The following is a 14382-nucleotide window of genomic DNA, read 5'->3' on the forward strand; positions in this document are numbered from 1 at the left end:
TTGATTTATAATTGATCCCCTTCTCAATACAACCTAAAATTACACAATGCACAATTTTCTCCATAGATGAGTTACCACTGGGTTTTCTCCATGGTGTGCCACTTTGATGTCACAGATAGTTCCTGCACAATCAGCTTGAATCATCATGTAGAACATGTCTGAAGTAATGTAACACTCGTAGTTTGTAGAATTGTAGTGCGAACTCAGGCTGTAAAAACACAAGCAAATGGATTTCCAAATATGACTACAGTCTGAAAGTACAACTTCAATATACATCAGATGCTCGAAAAATAATTTGAGTTGTCATTGGTTGGCCTGGCCAAACTTACCCATGCTCTTGGGCGATGGTTTCCAGCTGACTGACCATAGCACTAGGAGATGTGACTGTGGAAAACAGACGGGAAAACAATGGGGTCTTGTCTGTCTATGCACATCATGTGCATTCACAACTCATAAAAAAACACATACAAATCGTTTTTAAAAGATTAGAAAAAACACCGCGTGTGCACGCACGGATGCACGCACGCACGCACAACTGAGCTCGTTGATGAGTTTATTTCATCTGCGGCGAGTTGTGAAGCATTAATGTCTCAAAACATCTTGTCTTATTCTGAAGGATATCTGACATGTATCGCATGTGAAATTGGCATTAGCACTTGCTGTCATTTATTATTTAGTAACAGCACAAATAGCAGTAAAGCAATGTTTGGTTATGAAAATGGGTATGCAAGAAAGGCCTGTTAATTTTTTATTAAATTATTAGTTTTCACAGGGAAAGAGTACAATACCTAATTCCCTGAAGGAAAGATGTTTGATAAGAGCACTCAGCTCCGAGGCCAATATACATACCTCCCGGCCTTTCTGCCAGCCTGACACATTCTGTCTCGTCTGTGCTTGTATCCCGAGCGAACTGTCACTCCCCCCTGGTGTTTTGCAGGGAGAAGCATCGATGCGTCCGCCGTCACTTGGACAGACGTTAAAACAGGGCATCCAGTCCAATGGCATTAGCTTGTCGGAAGTTAAAGGTCTCATGGTGAGCTTCATGAAGATTCGGCAAGTTATTTCTGGCACTCTGAACAAAATACGAATTCTTGCACAAATCTACAGGAGGCACTGCATCAGCGGCACAAGCACACTCCCAGCAAATGATACTATTTGCAGACATGTGCTGCATATGAAGGAAACAGGGATAAGAGTGTAAAACTCAAATCGAATCCTCCATACTTTCTAATACAAGAGAGAGAATATACACAGACACATTACTGGCTTAACAACGCCATTCTTGTAGCGAATGTGTGGCTCTCAAAGCGATACTATATCTCCCCTCCCTGTTATGGTGAGAGTGCCCCAAGGCAGTGTTTTGGGCCCAGTCCTGTTCTTATTTTTCATCAACGATCTTTCAGACTCTCCAGAAAATCCTCTTCATATATGTGCTGATGACTCCAACCTCTGCCATGACATCGCTCGTCCTTCAGATAGGGAGGCAGCAACTTCTTCTCTCTCTGCAGACCTTGATGAGACCATCATGAGCTGGTGCAACATTCAGAATGTGACTTTCAATTCTGACAAATCCCACACTCTCTCTTTGTCTCGCAGAAAAGACTGTCTGGTGAACCCAACCATCTATTTCCTTAACAATCCTCTTGAAGAAGTTCAGTCACTCAAACATTTGGGCCTCACGAGCAGCCATGAATTTTCTTGGGCAAACCACATATCTAAGGTTGCCTCCAAAGCCGGTCACTCACTGGGCATCCTCTGTCAGGCAATGTCTTTCCTTGGTACACCTGAACTTCCATCAGAGAGTGCGCTAGCACTCTCTACGTCGGGATGGCATGGAAAAAAAAAGTCAATCCCACCTGATATATACAAAACTGAAGTTGGAGTATCTTCTCTAAAAAGTTGCTTTGGCCACATATGAGAGCCCACCTAGTCTGTTCAGCTGATTGTCTACGCAGCACTTACTTTTCATTAACCCCGTCCATGGCAAAAGCAAGAAAAAGTTTAAAAATAAACAAATAAATCAATATTGTTCAAAACCGGAAAATCTTATTCTCGTTCATATATATATATATATATATATATATATATATATATATATATATATATATAATGCGTGTGTGTGTGTGTGTGTGTGTGTGTGTGTGTGTGTGTGCGTGCGTGCGTGCGTGCGTGCGTGCGTGCGTGTGTGTGTGTGTGTGTGTGTGTGTGTGTGTGTGTGTGTGTGTGTGTGTGTGTGTGTGTGCGTGTGTGTGTGTTGCTGCTGTAACAATCCTTCCCAGCGATTGCTTGAAGAGCTGGCCTGATTCCACCCACCCACGACGTCATCCAGATGAAAACTCTGACAGCCACCATGTAAGTGCTCACTGCTCTGCGAAGGCAAAGACATCTCGGAGATGTCATATTCGCAATCGCCATGCACTCCCTGTACATTTTCCCTTCATTGTAAAACCAAAGCGATAGTTAACGGGATTTTGATCCAATATGTGTCACGCGCTTTGTGAAGATCGGCCTCAGCAATCAAAACAGCAGTTTGTTAACTTATGCACCACCCAAATAACTATGTGGCATTCTCTCAAGCAGACATGAAACCTATGTCATTAGAAATTTGTCCGACGTCTTTATTGACTTTTTTAGATTTTCAATTCAAAATATTCCATTTTTGCAAAAATGCTATCGGAAGAAAAACATTGAAACCGCCTGCACAAATGACTGAGTAACAGAGTAACAGAGACCGTTTTCACTCCACTGCATATGTGCAGTATCCCTCCGCAGCACACTACGTGTCATGTATTTATGTATGAGATCAACCAGAAGTGCGGTCATCGCGAGGCAGGAACATGGTGGCACGAGGAGGCTAGGCTCATGGATGGTTCAGAGGTTTCTGTGTGTGGAGCACAATAAAAGATTGATGGTGCATTCAAACTGTGCTCCCTGCTTGATACATTACATGGTGATGAGGATTGGATTCTGGTGAGCGCATGAAAACGCCCCTGCAAAGGCTCCATTGCACCCCTGGGAATGGCCCACTGAACCATGGCAGAGGATTCATCTTGACTATGCTGGACCCATTGAAGGCCGTATGATCCTAATTGTTACGGATGTTCACACTAAATGGATCGATGCCTATGCAACACAAACAGCAACCTCACATGCTGCTATGGAGAGGCTGCACCAGTGCATTGCCACTCATGGTTTGCCACGCTTGATAGTCACTGACAATGGAACCTCTTTCTCAAGCTCTGAATTCACTGAATTCACCCGCCTGAACGGGACAATTCACAAGTTTGTGAGCCCACACCATCAAGCTTCAAATGGACTCTCCGAACGCTCCGTGAGTTTCATCAAGTCTGGTCAAAATAAGATACACGGTGGAAGCCTTGAGACCAGACTATCACGTTTGCTTTTCGCTCACTGCATCACTCCCCACACTACAAAGGGGGTGACAACAGATGAGCTGCTGATGAAACGACGTTTGCGTACACGACTGGATTGTCGAAGACCAGACGTGGCATTGGTTGTGTGTCAAAATCAATGGAAACAGAGGCTTCATCATGACAAACATGCAGTGCAGCGCTCTATAAACATCAGGGACCCGGTGTTTGTGAACCATTGTCCTACAAGATCAAACTCGAGGACAACCGAGTCGTCCGGAGACACCTTGATCATGTCGGGTATCGGTCTTGTGATCCTGTCATCTTCACAAATGATGTCTCGCCACTTCCTGAACCTGTGAAGAGCGACGTTGGTGCTGCAGATGGTACTGCACCACTTCCTGAGGCTGACCCCAATAACGCTGTCGCAGCGCCACCAACGGGGCCGTCTGTAGGCTTTGTACCCCGACGATCATCTCGAGTTCTAAAGGCACCTATCCACTTTGATTCGTAGCCAATACTCATATATTCATGATCTTTGTATTATTTACTCGTGTCTTCATTACTCTTGTGTTCATCTATATTGCATTTTCACACTTAATGGGAGGGGGGAGATGTCATGTATTCATGTATGAGATCAACTGGAAGTGCGGTCACCGCGAGGTGGAAACATAGTGGCACGACGAGGAGGCTGGGCTCATGAATGGTTCTGAGGTTTCTGTGTGTGGAGTACAATAAAAGATTGATGGTGCATTCAAATTGCTTTCCCTGCTTGATACATAACACCACGGGTGTCTTGGGGAAAGACAATCGGTGTACGAATGCGAGCGGCCATTTTGTAAAGCAGTATGCACACAATTTGCAATACATATTTCTTTATAAACTGAGCTGTGAAGATTAGCTGTTAAACCCCACGTCGTGCGTAACATGATGAGTGTGAAGAGACCCGTGACTGCTTCACAAGTATACCTCTTATCAAGACGCAGCGACAGAGTAACTCTAGCGGTGCAGTCAGACATCAATAAAAAAAAAACATTAGCATGTTGAAAAAAAACAACTCAAATTGGACGTATATACATGAAATCGCTGCATTGACTGTGCATTCGATTGTTGAAAGTACAAAAAAAAAGGAAGAAGATAATTGGTTTTGAGTCGTTTATTGTCATTTTATTGCGGGATTGTGGGTTTGATTGGTAACTGCAAAGGGCCATGATTTGCTCATGGTCACTCATCTTTTCCGCATATCTTGTTGGATTATGGGTTGGACAGGCAACGGTAACAGGCCATGACCTGCTCATGGACACGTATCTTCTCCGCATAACTTGCGACATTGTGAGTTGGAGAGGTGACCATAAAGGGCCTTGGTCTACTCATGGTCATATCTTTTCTGCATACATCGCTGGATTGTGAATTGGACAGGTGACCGTGATGGGTTGAAATGGGCTTTGAAGGCTTGAAGTGCGGAGGGGGGGGGGTGGAACTGGCATTGTCTCAGATAGCGTAAATGAATGTTCTTTGAAGAAGCCTTTGTCTGAGGTCATTTTTTTCACTTTTAACGGTGTGTGTGTGTATATATGCATCAGGAAGTAAGATCATTGGTTTTGGGTCATTTATTGTCACATATCTTTTCTGCATATCTCTCGGGATTGTGAGTTACACAAGCCACAATGAGGGGCCATGAACTGCCAATGGGCACTTATTCTTTCCGCCAACCTCATGAGATTCTGGGCTGAACAGGTGACCATGACCTGCTCGTGATTACATTGTATATTTTCCATTTTCCGCATATCTCGTGGGATTGTGAGTTGTACAGGCGACTGTGACAGGTGGGAAGGTTTTAAGGCTTGAAGTGGGGAGTGGATTGGCGTTCTCTCAAACAGGGCTAAAGCCCACGTCATTATAAAATATATTTTTTCCATGGTCATTCTTTACTTTTAATAATTCAAGCAGCTTGGTTATCTCCATTTGGATTTCATGAGGTGGGAGGAAGTTCTCCGAGAACTCAAAATCTTCACATCCTTTTCAGTAAAGGATCATAATTCATGAACCAAACTGTGAAACTGTTCTCATAGCCTCATTTCAAAGGCTCTTTTCAAAATCTTCACTGAACCTCTGACAGCCTCCACTTGAAGCTCGTTTGTAGTGATATTCCCCAGAATAATTTTTTATATACTCAGTAAGGGTTTTCTTTATCATGCCTGGAGCACCAACTATCTGGTACAATTTCAGCTTTCTTTAATTTCCAAGTCTTTTGACCTCATTTTTCAGATCCTGGTATTTGGTCATTTTTCTGATTTCTGTAGCAGTTAGTGCAAAGCCATTAGGAACTGAAACCTCAATTAGCAATGCTGACTTTTCCTTTTTGTGTTTGAGTACTATGTCCAGATGCAATGCTTTGCTTGCAATGTCCACACTTGATGGGATCATCTTGTCATGCGTGAGCATTATATTGTTGCGGTTCTCGGAACCGCATGCATACAACAGATAGTGGTCCCAAGACAGTTATTCCATTAATATACGTGTAGATAGTCCCTTTCCTTTTGTCTTGCGGGATAACAGGGTCGTGCGTTGCGATGATCTCATAGCTAGGTTTGCTTAGATCATTTTTTTCTTCATTTCGTCCTAACTCTTCTTTTCATCTGATTATTCCTGAGGTAAATCTGAGAAACGTGCACCTTCGCTGTGAGGTGGGCCCTCATGGAGACCAGCGCGTGCGGCGATACTGCGAGGAAACGATGACGCGCGGGCATTAACGGCGCAGAGCACTCATTCCCAAGCGAGCCCTAAACCCAATGTGTGCAGCGAGTCATACAGTGCACTTAGCAGTGCGGGATTATCGACTCGAGCTTCCGATGATCTGGGGAAGATTGTCGGTTGCATTAAAAAGGCAGACAAATGAATACTTCTTAAAAGGCTGCACGAATGGTGTTTTTCACAACACGGGAAACAGCCAGCACGACTCCCAAGCTGCACGAAACGTGTACGGAGGCCGATAAAGGCGACTCCACACCACATTGGGCGGGATATGAGTGTGCAAAAATAAAAGCGGCGCGTTCCTTTTCAACCAAATATCTGATACATATTGGTGTTCGCCCCGCGCACACGCGAGCACTGACCACGTGGGCCATGGCCGAACCCCACGAACTGTATAGAATGTGCTCGAAGGCAGACACGTACGCCGCTCGCGAAAAATGCATGGATTTATCCATAACGATGTACCTTCGTCCCTCGCTGGCAGCAGCGGATTCCCCACGGATGGTGAACATCTTCTCGTCTCTGCGGCCAGCGAAGCTGCGATCGGGCTGGGGAGTGTCGTGCAGTGTGGGCCACGTTGGCGCACGCGGAGCGGGCTTGTTGATCGGCGCTGGCCAGACACCCGGGCGGGCATGCGGGACCCTCAGCCAGTCGCCAGGGCAAGGCCCGGGGTTTTTTGCAGGACAATTCACGTGCCAATTTCGGTGTGGGTGATTCGTGTCATGTCGTGGGGTCGGAGCAGAATAATGCCTCTGTCTGAGATGACCTTGTTGGAAACGAAGTGAGGCGGTTTCCGGCTAAAGTAAGCGGGCCATGTGAGGGGTCAGGACCAATCAGAGTGCCCGATTCAGGTGATGACGTTTCGCTTCGGGGTGGCCCCTCCCACCGCGCTGCAAGTCCTATAAAGGTCGGAGCGGTCCCTCCGCCTTTCTCTCTTTCTCCGCCTCTCTCCCGCTCTCGCCTCGCACTTGCCCTCATCAACATTGCCGCGACCCGCCTCCTGGACTCCGCCTCTCTCTCGCTCTGGCCTCGCTCTCGCCTCACCCTCGTCGACATCGCCGCGACCCGCCTCCTGCTGCCTGGACTCCGCCTCCTTGCCTCCGCCCCCACGATGTTGACCCCACCCACCTACCTGGTCCTGCCTACCACTCCATCCACGCACTCTGGACTCTGCCCCTTCTCCACTTAAGTCCCTCCTTCACGAACACGGTCTCCACACGCGCTGTTGAAGCCAGAGACGACGCACCAGCTGCCGGGTACCTCACCACGGAGCATCCCCTCCCCCCTCCCTGAAACGTATTGGTGGCGCGTCGTGCTATCAAGCACAAAGGTACAGATGAAGCAGGTACAGTGGCCGGTGGTTGCTGGATATTTCTACATGCTCACACTGGTTGTGTTCTAACCCTCACAATCTTTCTTCGAATCGCCAAGGGGATGTGTTGTTTGATCCGATCAGCCAATCTTCGTGTTGTGCGGCCCACGTACCGAGCTTCACATCGGCACTTAAACTCATAAATAATATTTCTGGTTTGTGAGGTGGATAGCACATCCTTGTTGACTGACGTCAGCAAACGGCGAGAGGTAAAGATTACTCGGGGGTTGCACAGCCAGAAACGGGTTAGACACAATATGTTTGATTTGTACTTCAAACCTTCGTGATAATTGCCCTTTCCAGGGCATCCTGATATAGACTGGACATATCCAGCAACCACCGGCCACTGTACCTGCTTCATCTGCCATTGCACAGCACCTAGTTGCCAACCCTATCTGTGCAGACCAGTACAACGCAGATTTGTTCAGGATATCGAGCAGAGGTCGGAGCTCGTTTCATTTACGTATGTTGGAAGCAACCTTCATCCTTTCCACCGATCCAGTACTATGTCGTAAAAAGGAATTTGTACGATCTTTGTGGCTCTTTCAGCATGGAAAGCTCAAGGGATGTACGGTAACAAATGGTGAATGGACCTAAGGGGAAACCCATCCCCCTTCTCTCCAGCATGTGGTTGCAAACATCAATCATCGACGAACTCTGCTCCAGCCAATGGGAGCTCGAGGTGAAGATGATGAGCGGACCAATGGGCGTTCGGATTAACCGTGACGTCATTACGGTTGAACCAATCAGCGTCTACCATATTGAGACCTGCGTATAAAGCACGCACTTTCACTTCCTCCTTCACTTGCTGCGATTTTTACCCTGAAGAGTGCAGCACAAAAAGCTTCGGTCACTATTATGTCGTGTTTGTTTGTATCCATCCATATATATACAGTATATATCACACACACACACACACACACACACACACACACACACACACACACACACACACACACACACACACACACACACACACACACACACACACACACACACACACACACACAGAAAGAAACAAGTAATAAAAACACTTAAAAATGCAAAAGGATGTTGGGATGTTATCCCACAAATATATAAATAAACCAATGTCACCCTGCGGGTGACCCGTATCTTGCCAAAAGGTGACCACGTGTGATTTCTTTAAGGTCACACCGAGGTGAACAGAGCTGCTATCCACCAGGAGCGACTCCTTGAGGAATATCTGCCTACGAGAGATTCCGATGAGAATCGTTCTACAGAGTAACCATGAAAAATATGCTTTTGCCTCATAACGTCACCAAATGACGTCATAATGTCTCAAGTTTGACATATCTAGAAAGTACTCATTGAGGTGTTCAATTTGAGGTACTACACGATATGGTTCCTAAAACTTGAAAATTTGACCTTGGGGTCAAATATGTTTGACCTGAGGTGCTAACCATGAAAGTCAAGGCCTATCGCCACCAAAAATTAATCAGCTGAGCGCCAGACCATGAACTATATTCCCATGAAGTTTGAAGACGATCCGATCAAAATTACTCAAAAAATAAGGGTTTCATCGACTCCCCTGATTTGCGCCAAAGTGGCCTTGAACTTTGACCTTGACCTTCAAAATTTTGTGCACTTAAAGGGACCTCTCTAGTCCTCTGATATGCGAAGTTACAAAAATTTCCGATGATAACTGTGCTCTGCAGAATTTTTTATACGTGATTACAGACAAACAAAAAAACAAACAAAAAAAACAAAACATACAAGCTGACTAAAGGCCCAGTCACACCTTGACGTTTTAGCCAGCGGTGGCAACGTATTAAAATTTATGTAAAACGCTGGCTGATGTTGAACTTTTGATGTTTTTTTTTAAAGATTCGGACGTATTCATAGCGACTTGGTCTTATGTATAACGCATTGGTAACGGACACAGAACGTTTCGTTGTGTTATAGATAACTTATACCAACGAATGCTGAACCTGTTGTCGGCCTACAAAACCGATGCCCAACGATAGTCTAACTTAGGCATAGCGCGTTGCACGCATCGCCGACGATGTCGTGACGTAGCCTATTAAAAGGCTGATGCACAACGATTCGAATCATAACTGCCGTAGAAATGGAAGTGACAACATCGCGGTCACACCTTGGCGATCTTGCCAGCGTATGCCGACCTAAGAAAAATGTGTCTAAAACGTTGGGGCACGTCAAATACGGTATGAGTAAGTTTGGTATACGTGAGTAGAACGCTAAAGTACGCTATCATACGTCATAGTAAGTAGAGTATGTCAAGAAATTTTAAACAAGTTCAAAATTTTACGACGTACTTGGCGTATGACACACGTTCCGCATGCGATGGGGATAAGTTGTACACACGATATGCGGACGCTTACACACGTCCACAAACGCTACTTATAAGCTACTCATAAGTCGAAACACGTCGCGGTAATGTCTTTTTTACGCGAAACTTATTTCTAACTTATGTTTGACGTGCTTTGAACCAATTATTTACGTAGTCCCAACACACATTGACGTATGTAGACGTATTCCAATGACGTCTTCCGGTCGACAAAAAAAATAAATGAACGTGTTTGTAACTTACAACTGCCATATAAAGACGTGTTCCCAGCGGTTTTGGGAATTGGTATATAAAAATGGTGTTCATAAAAGGGGAACCCAACAGTGTTTTTGAGTCCTTTTTGAGTCGATGTCCATGTCAGCAGTAACAGTATCAGTATCAGTATTAGTATTAGTAGTAGTTTCTTCATGTTGGCAGTAGTAGGTGAGTGTGAGGGGGAGGGTGTGGGTTATGATGGATCCTCCTTTCGCCCGCGTGTCCACGGGTAGGAGACATCTTTGCACCATTGTTCGAAGTTCTTCGCGGCTAATTTTTTTATGGGGCTTTTTCAACAATGAGCTATGGCTTGTTTTTACGATTTAGGTCTCTTCATAACGGGTTGGACAAATGCACAATGAACTAATAATGTGCATAGAGCGCTTCGATAACTTATAGATACGGTATACCAACGAATAATTATCGTGTAGCCGGCGTTCACAAACTATGCCCAACGATAGCCTAACTTATCCATATCGTGCGGCAGTTTATCTTTGCCGGTGACGTGGGGTTTGCTATTCATAGGCTGCCACTCAACGATTTAAATGGCTGCATCTCCACTATTGAAAGTCGACGCTTGCGCTCAACAATTGGATTTTTTTTACACTCAACGACTTTTAAACGGTACCACTCAGCTATTTTCATTGTTTACAATGAACGATTTAAATTGCTGTCACTCGCCTTTGTTTTTTGACGCTGGCGCTCGGAAATTTTCATCGTTTCTATTGAACATGCTAAATCGCTCAAACTCCACTATTGAAAGTAGATGCCTGCGCTCAACAATTGGATTTTTTTTTTTACACTCAACGACTTTTAAACGGTACCACTCAACTATTTTCATTGTTTACAATGAACGATTTAAATTGCTGTCACTCGCCTTTTTTTTTTGACGCTGGGGTTTGGAAATTTGAAGCGTTTCTTCTGAACGTGTTAAAACGCTCAAACTCGACTATTTTAAATAGACGCTGCCGATGGACAATTGGAATCATAGCCAAGCTAGACATCGAAGTGTGAACATCCTCGTCATGCCGAAGAAAAGTTTGAAGAATGCTGCAAATAAGTGTCTTGGCCATGGCCGTGGATGCTGACGTAAGGACGATCCATTATACCGACGTCTTTCAGCCTATGAGTAACTTAAAAGTAACGTCTGTCGACGTGTGGCAACGATCGCGTAACGTGCCAACAACACGTTAATCATAGGTTAGAAATAAGTTTCGGGTACGCTAAACATTACCTCGGCGTGTCTCAACTTATAATTAACTTACAAGTAGCATGTGTTGACGTCTGTCAACGATCGCAGACCGTGCATACAACTTGTGGTCAGTGTAATGGAACGTGTGAGTCATACGCCGGCATACGTCGTGAAATTTCAAGCATGCAAAAATTTGAGGACAACCGAAAAGTACAACGTTTAAAGCCAGCGTACAACGACGTATGGCAGTGTTTTTCAGCGTGCTCTCAATGTTATCAAAACTTACCCATAACGTATTCAACGTGTGCCAGTGTTTTAGAAATTTTTTTCAAAAATCGGCATACGTTGGCTAAAACGTCAAGGTGTGACTGGGCCTTAACATATCTTGCAAAACTTCGTTTTGGCAAGATAACAAGGTAGGGATAAACACAAGACAGGATCATGTGAAACCATCTCTGCATATTTCTTTGAATAATGGTTTTCCCCAGAGAAAAGACAGTGTGTGTGTGTGCGTGTGCGTGTGCGTGTGCGTGTGCGTGTGCGTGTGCGTGTGCGTGTGTGTGTGTGTGTTATAACTTTGTCTATGTGGTCAAGCACAGGATTCACTCATCATAGCTTTGCAAATAACTTTGTTACCTTTGAGGGCCTTCTGTAGTGTCTCGAGACACCTTGAGAGACGCTGCGATCCGTCTGCCCCTGCACGTCGCTCCTGCAAAGTTCAAAAGATAAAAAGATACACAGGGGTGTTCGAAATATTGCTGCAGAAAGCCATCTGGCCCATCATGCCTATGGCATATGAGCACCACATTAATTCTGTCTTTCAGTTTGAAGAATCAATTTAACTGCAGGAGAGAGGGGCAGGAGAACATCTGTGTCACCTGGGTGAGTGTAATCAATACTGTGCAAAAGTTTGGGTTATTCCAATGATATTCATACTTCAGGGTAAATTCATCAAATTATCAGTGATAACAGTCATATATGCCTATTATTGTAAATTAATAGCCTTTATAAATGTGTGAAACAAACAGCTAAAGTAAATAACAAGAACGGAGTCATTTTATATTATCATTCAATCGTTTGCGTATCTGCCCTTTGCCTTCTTGAGTGGCATCACAATTTTACCCGTGTTTCCTGTATATGACTGAAGCACTCTTACAAGAATATTGTGCCAAATATCCTGGAGTACATTCACAGTTTTGTAAGGTGTGTGGAGCTCCTCTTTTTCTTCTCTTTTTCCAGGTAATCCCACAAGTCCTCAATGGAACTCATGTCCAGACTCTGGGGTGACCATTATAACACTTGGAGCACACCTGCTATAACCTTGTTCTCACACTATTGTTTTTACTCCATTGGAAGTGTGTTTTGGATCATTATCTCATTGGAAAACGAATCCTCTTATGATTAAACAATTTCTACTAGGAAATGCATGGTGCTGCAGTATCTGCTTGTACTTATCTTTTGTTAACATCTCATTGATTTTAACAAGTTTTCCAACACCAAAAGTTGAGATATAACCGCAGACAGTCACAGATCCTCCCCTGTGTTGAGTGAAAGTTCAAACCCCATCCCCTCTCCATGTGTCACACATGGGTGGAGTGTGGGAAGGAATGATTGGTGTCTGTCGTGGAACCCTAGACACGATTTTCTTGGAGACAAAAGTTTCTCGAACCCACGAGCTCCTCACTACGTTCCTGGTGGAGGTATGCGCTATTATCAATGTCCATCCACTTGTACAGTTGTCTACAGATCCAGACGTGCCAGAAATCTTGATACCAGCGGCACTACTTACCATAAAGACAACGCCCCTTCATGCACCACCAGGCAATTTTGATCGTCCTACAGACATCTTCAGCTATCAGTGGCGACGTGTACAGCATTTGGCGAATATCTTCTGGTCATGATGGCGCAAAGAATATCTTGTGATCCTGCAGCCCAATACATGGAGGCAAGTCAAAAAACGCAACCTTTGTGTCAGTGACATCGTTCTGCTGATGCGTGAGATGAGATGTTCTGCCAATTGATGCATGAGAGATATTGACCAGTGCAGATGGTCAGGTTCGAAAAGTGTGAATCTACACGATGAAGGACGGCAAACCCATATCTCACTGTGATCTGTAACTGAGGTCGTGCTGCTTATACCAGCGGGGGGAGAGTATATGCCTGGTGTTGACAATGGTTGGGGTGGTAGACTTGGGATCCTTGGATCCTGACTTCGAATCCCACTTAGCTGTTGAATTAATACCCACTTGGCCCATGTGTTGCGTCATCACTGCTGCAGAGGGCAAGCACACTCTTGCTTGGTCTGGTGGGACATGTGCATGTATCTGGAAAGGGCACGGTTTTTACCGACCAATTTGTAGTATTTTAAATTAAAGAAAAGGTGTTTTGAAACTCTGCAAGTGTTGGTTAAACTGCCTGGAGCATTCTTATCAGAATCGGGCCACGTAGGTTGCTCCAGGATAAGGGATGAATCTTATTTGAAGGATTTTTTTAGGGAGCGTCCTCATTAAACTTAAGCATATTTTAATGATACAATTTGCCACTCTCATAAAATAAGGATTCAAACATATTACGACGGAAAAAGTATGAATATTTACCAAGGATTGCCGAACGGTTTTCATGATGTCCGCCCAAGGCTTAGGCTGATTGTGCTTCGCTCGTAGCTTTTCCATCAATGTATACAACTGAGTCATTTTGATAGTTTCTGCATTCGTAAGACATGGGAGCAAACAAAAATAATGCCAACAGTACAAATAAAAGGAGAGAATTCAAAAGGTTAAAGAAGCAAAACAAGGTTATCAGTACAAGGTTGATGTTCAGTTAAACACTGATTAATGCTCAAGTACATTCAGATAAAATTAATCAAAATCACTTCAAATACAAAGAGGGTCAAAAGTTCATCAAACTCAGACACTTTAAACAAACAAGACAAGTGGCAAAGATCCAACGTTCATTTTTCAAAAGGTATTTATCATAAAACAACAACCCTTAAATCTATACTAATAAATGTCAGTGTGTGTGTGTGTATGTGTGCGTGCGTGCGTGCGTCCTCCGTAAATCCAAAACCATGAAACCTGGCAAGCTGAAACTTTGCATGCACACAAAGATAACT

General features: G+C 44.4%; 1 protein-coding gene across 2 annotated transcripts in view; it reads right to left on the reverse strand.

The window, feature by feature from the left end:
- The window catches only part of LOC147027467 (uncharacterized), a 127844-nt gene that overhangs the window by 108263 nt on the left and 5199 nt on the right, over window positions 1-14382 (reverse strand). For both annotated transcript variants that reach the window (XM_085876908.1, XM_085876909.1), the window contains 4 exons: window positions 13868-13974; window positions 11907-11979; window positions 330-384; window positions 76-208 (listed from right to left, as the gene is read on the reverse strand). In XM_085876908.1, coding sequence (XP_085733034.1) covers window positions 76-208; window positions 330-384; window positions 11907-11979; window positions 13868-13974 — 368 coding nt within the window. The remainder of the gene's footprint in view (window positions 1-75; window positions 209-329; window positions 385-11906; window positions 11980-13867; window positions 13975-14382) is intronic.

Source organism: Eptatretus burgeri, chromosome 4 (genome assembly GCF_056783735.1).
Source record: "Eptatretus burgeri isolate ZD-2024b chromosome 4, Ebu_testis_v1, whole genome shotgun sequence".
NCBI lineage: Eukaryota > Metazoa > Chordata > Myxini > Myxiniformes > Myxinidae > Eptatretus > Eptatretus burgeri.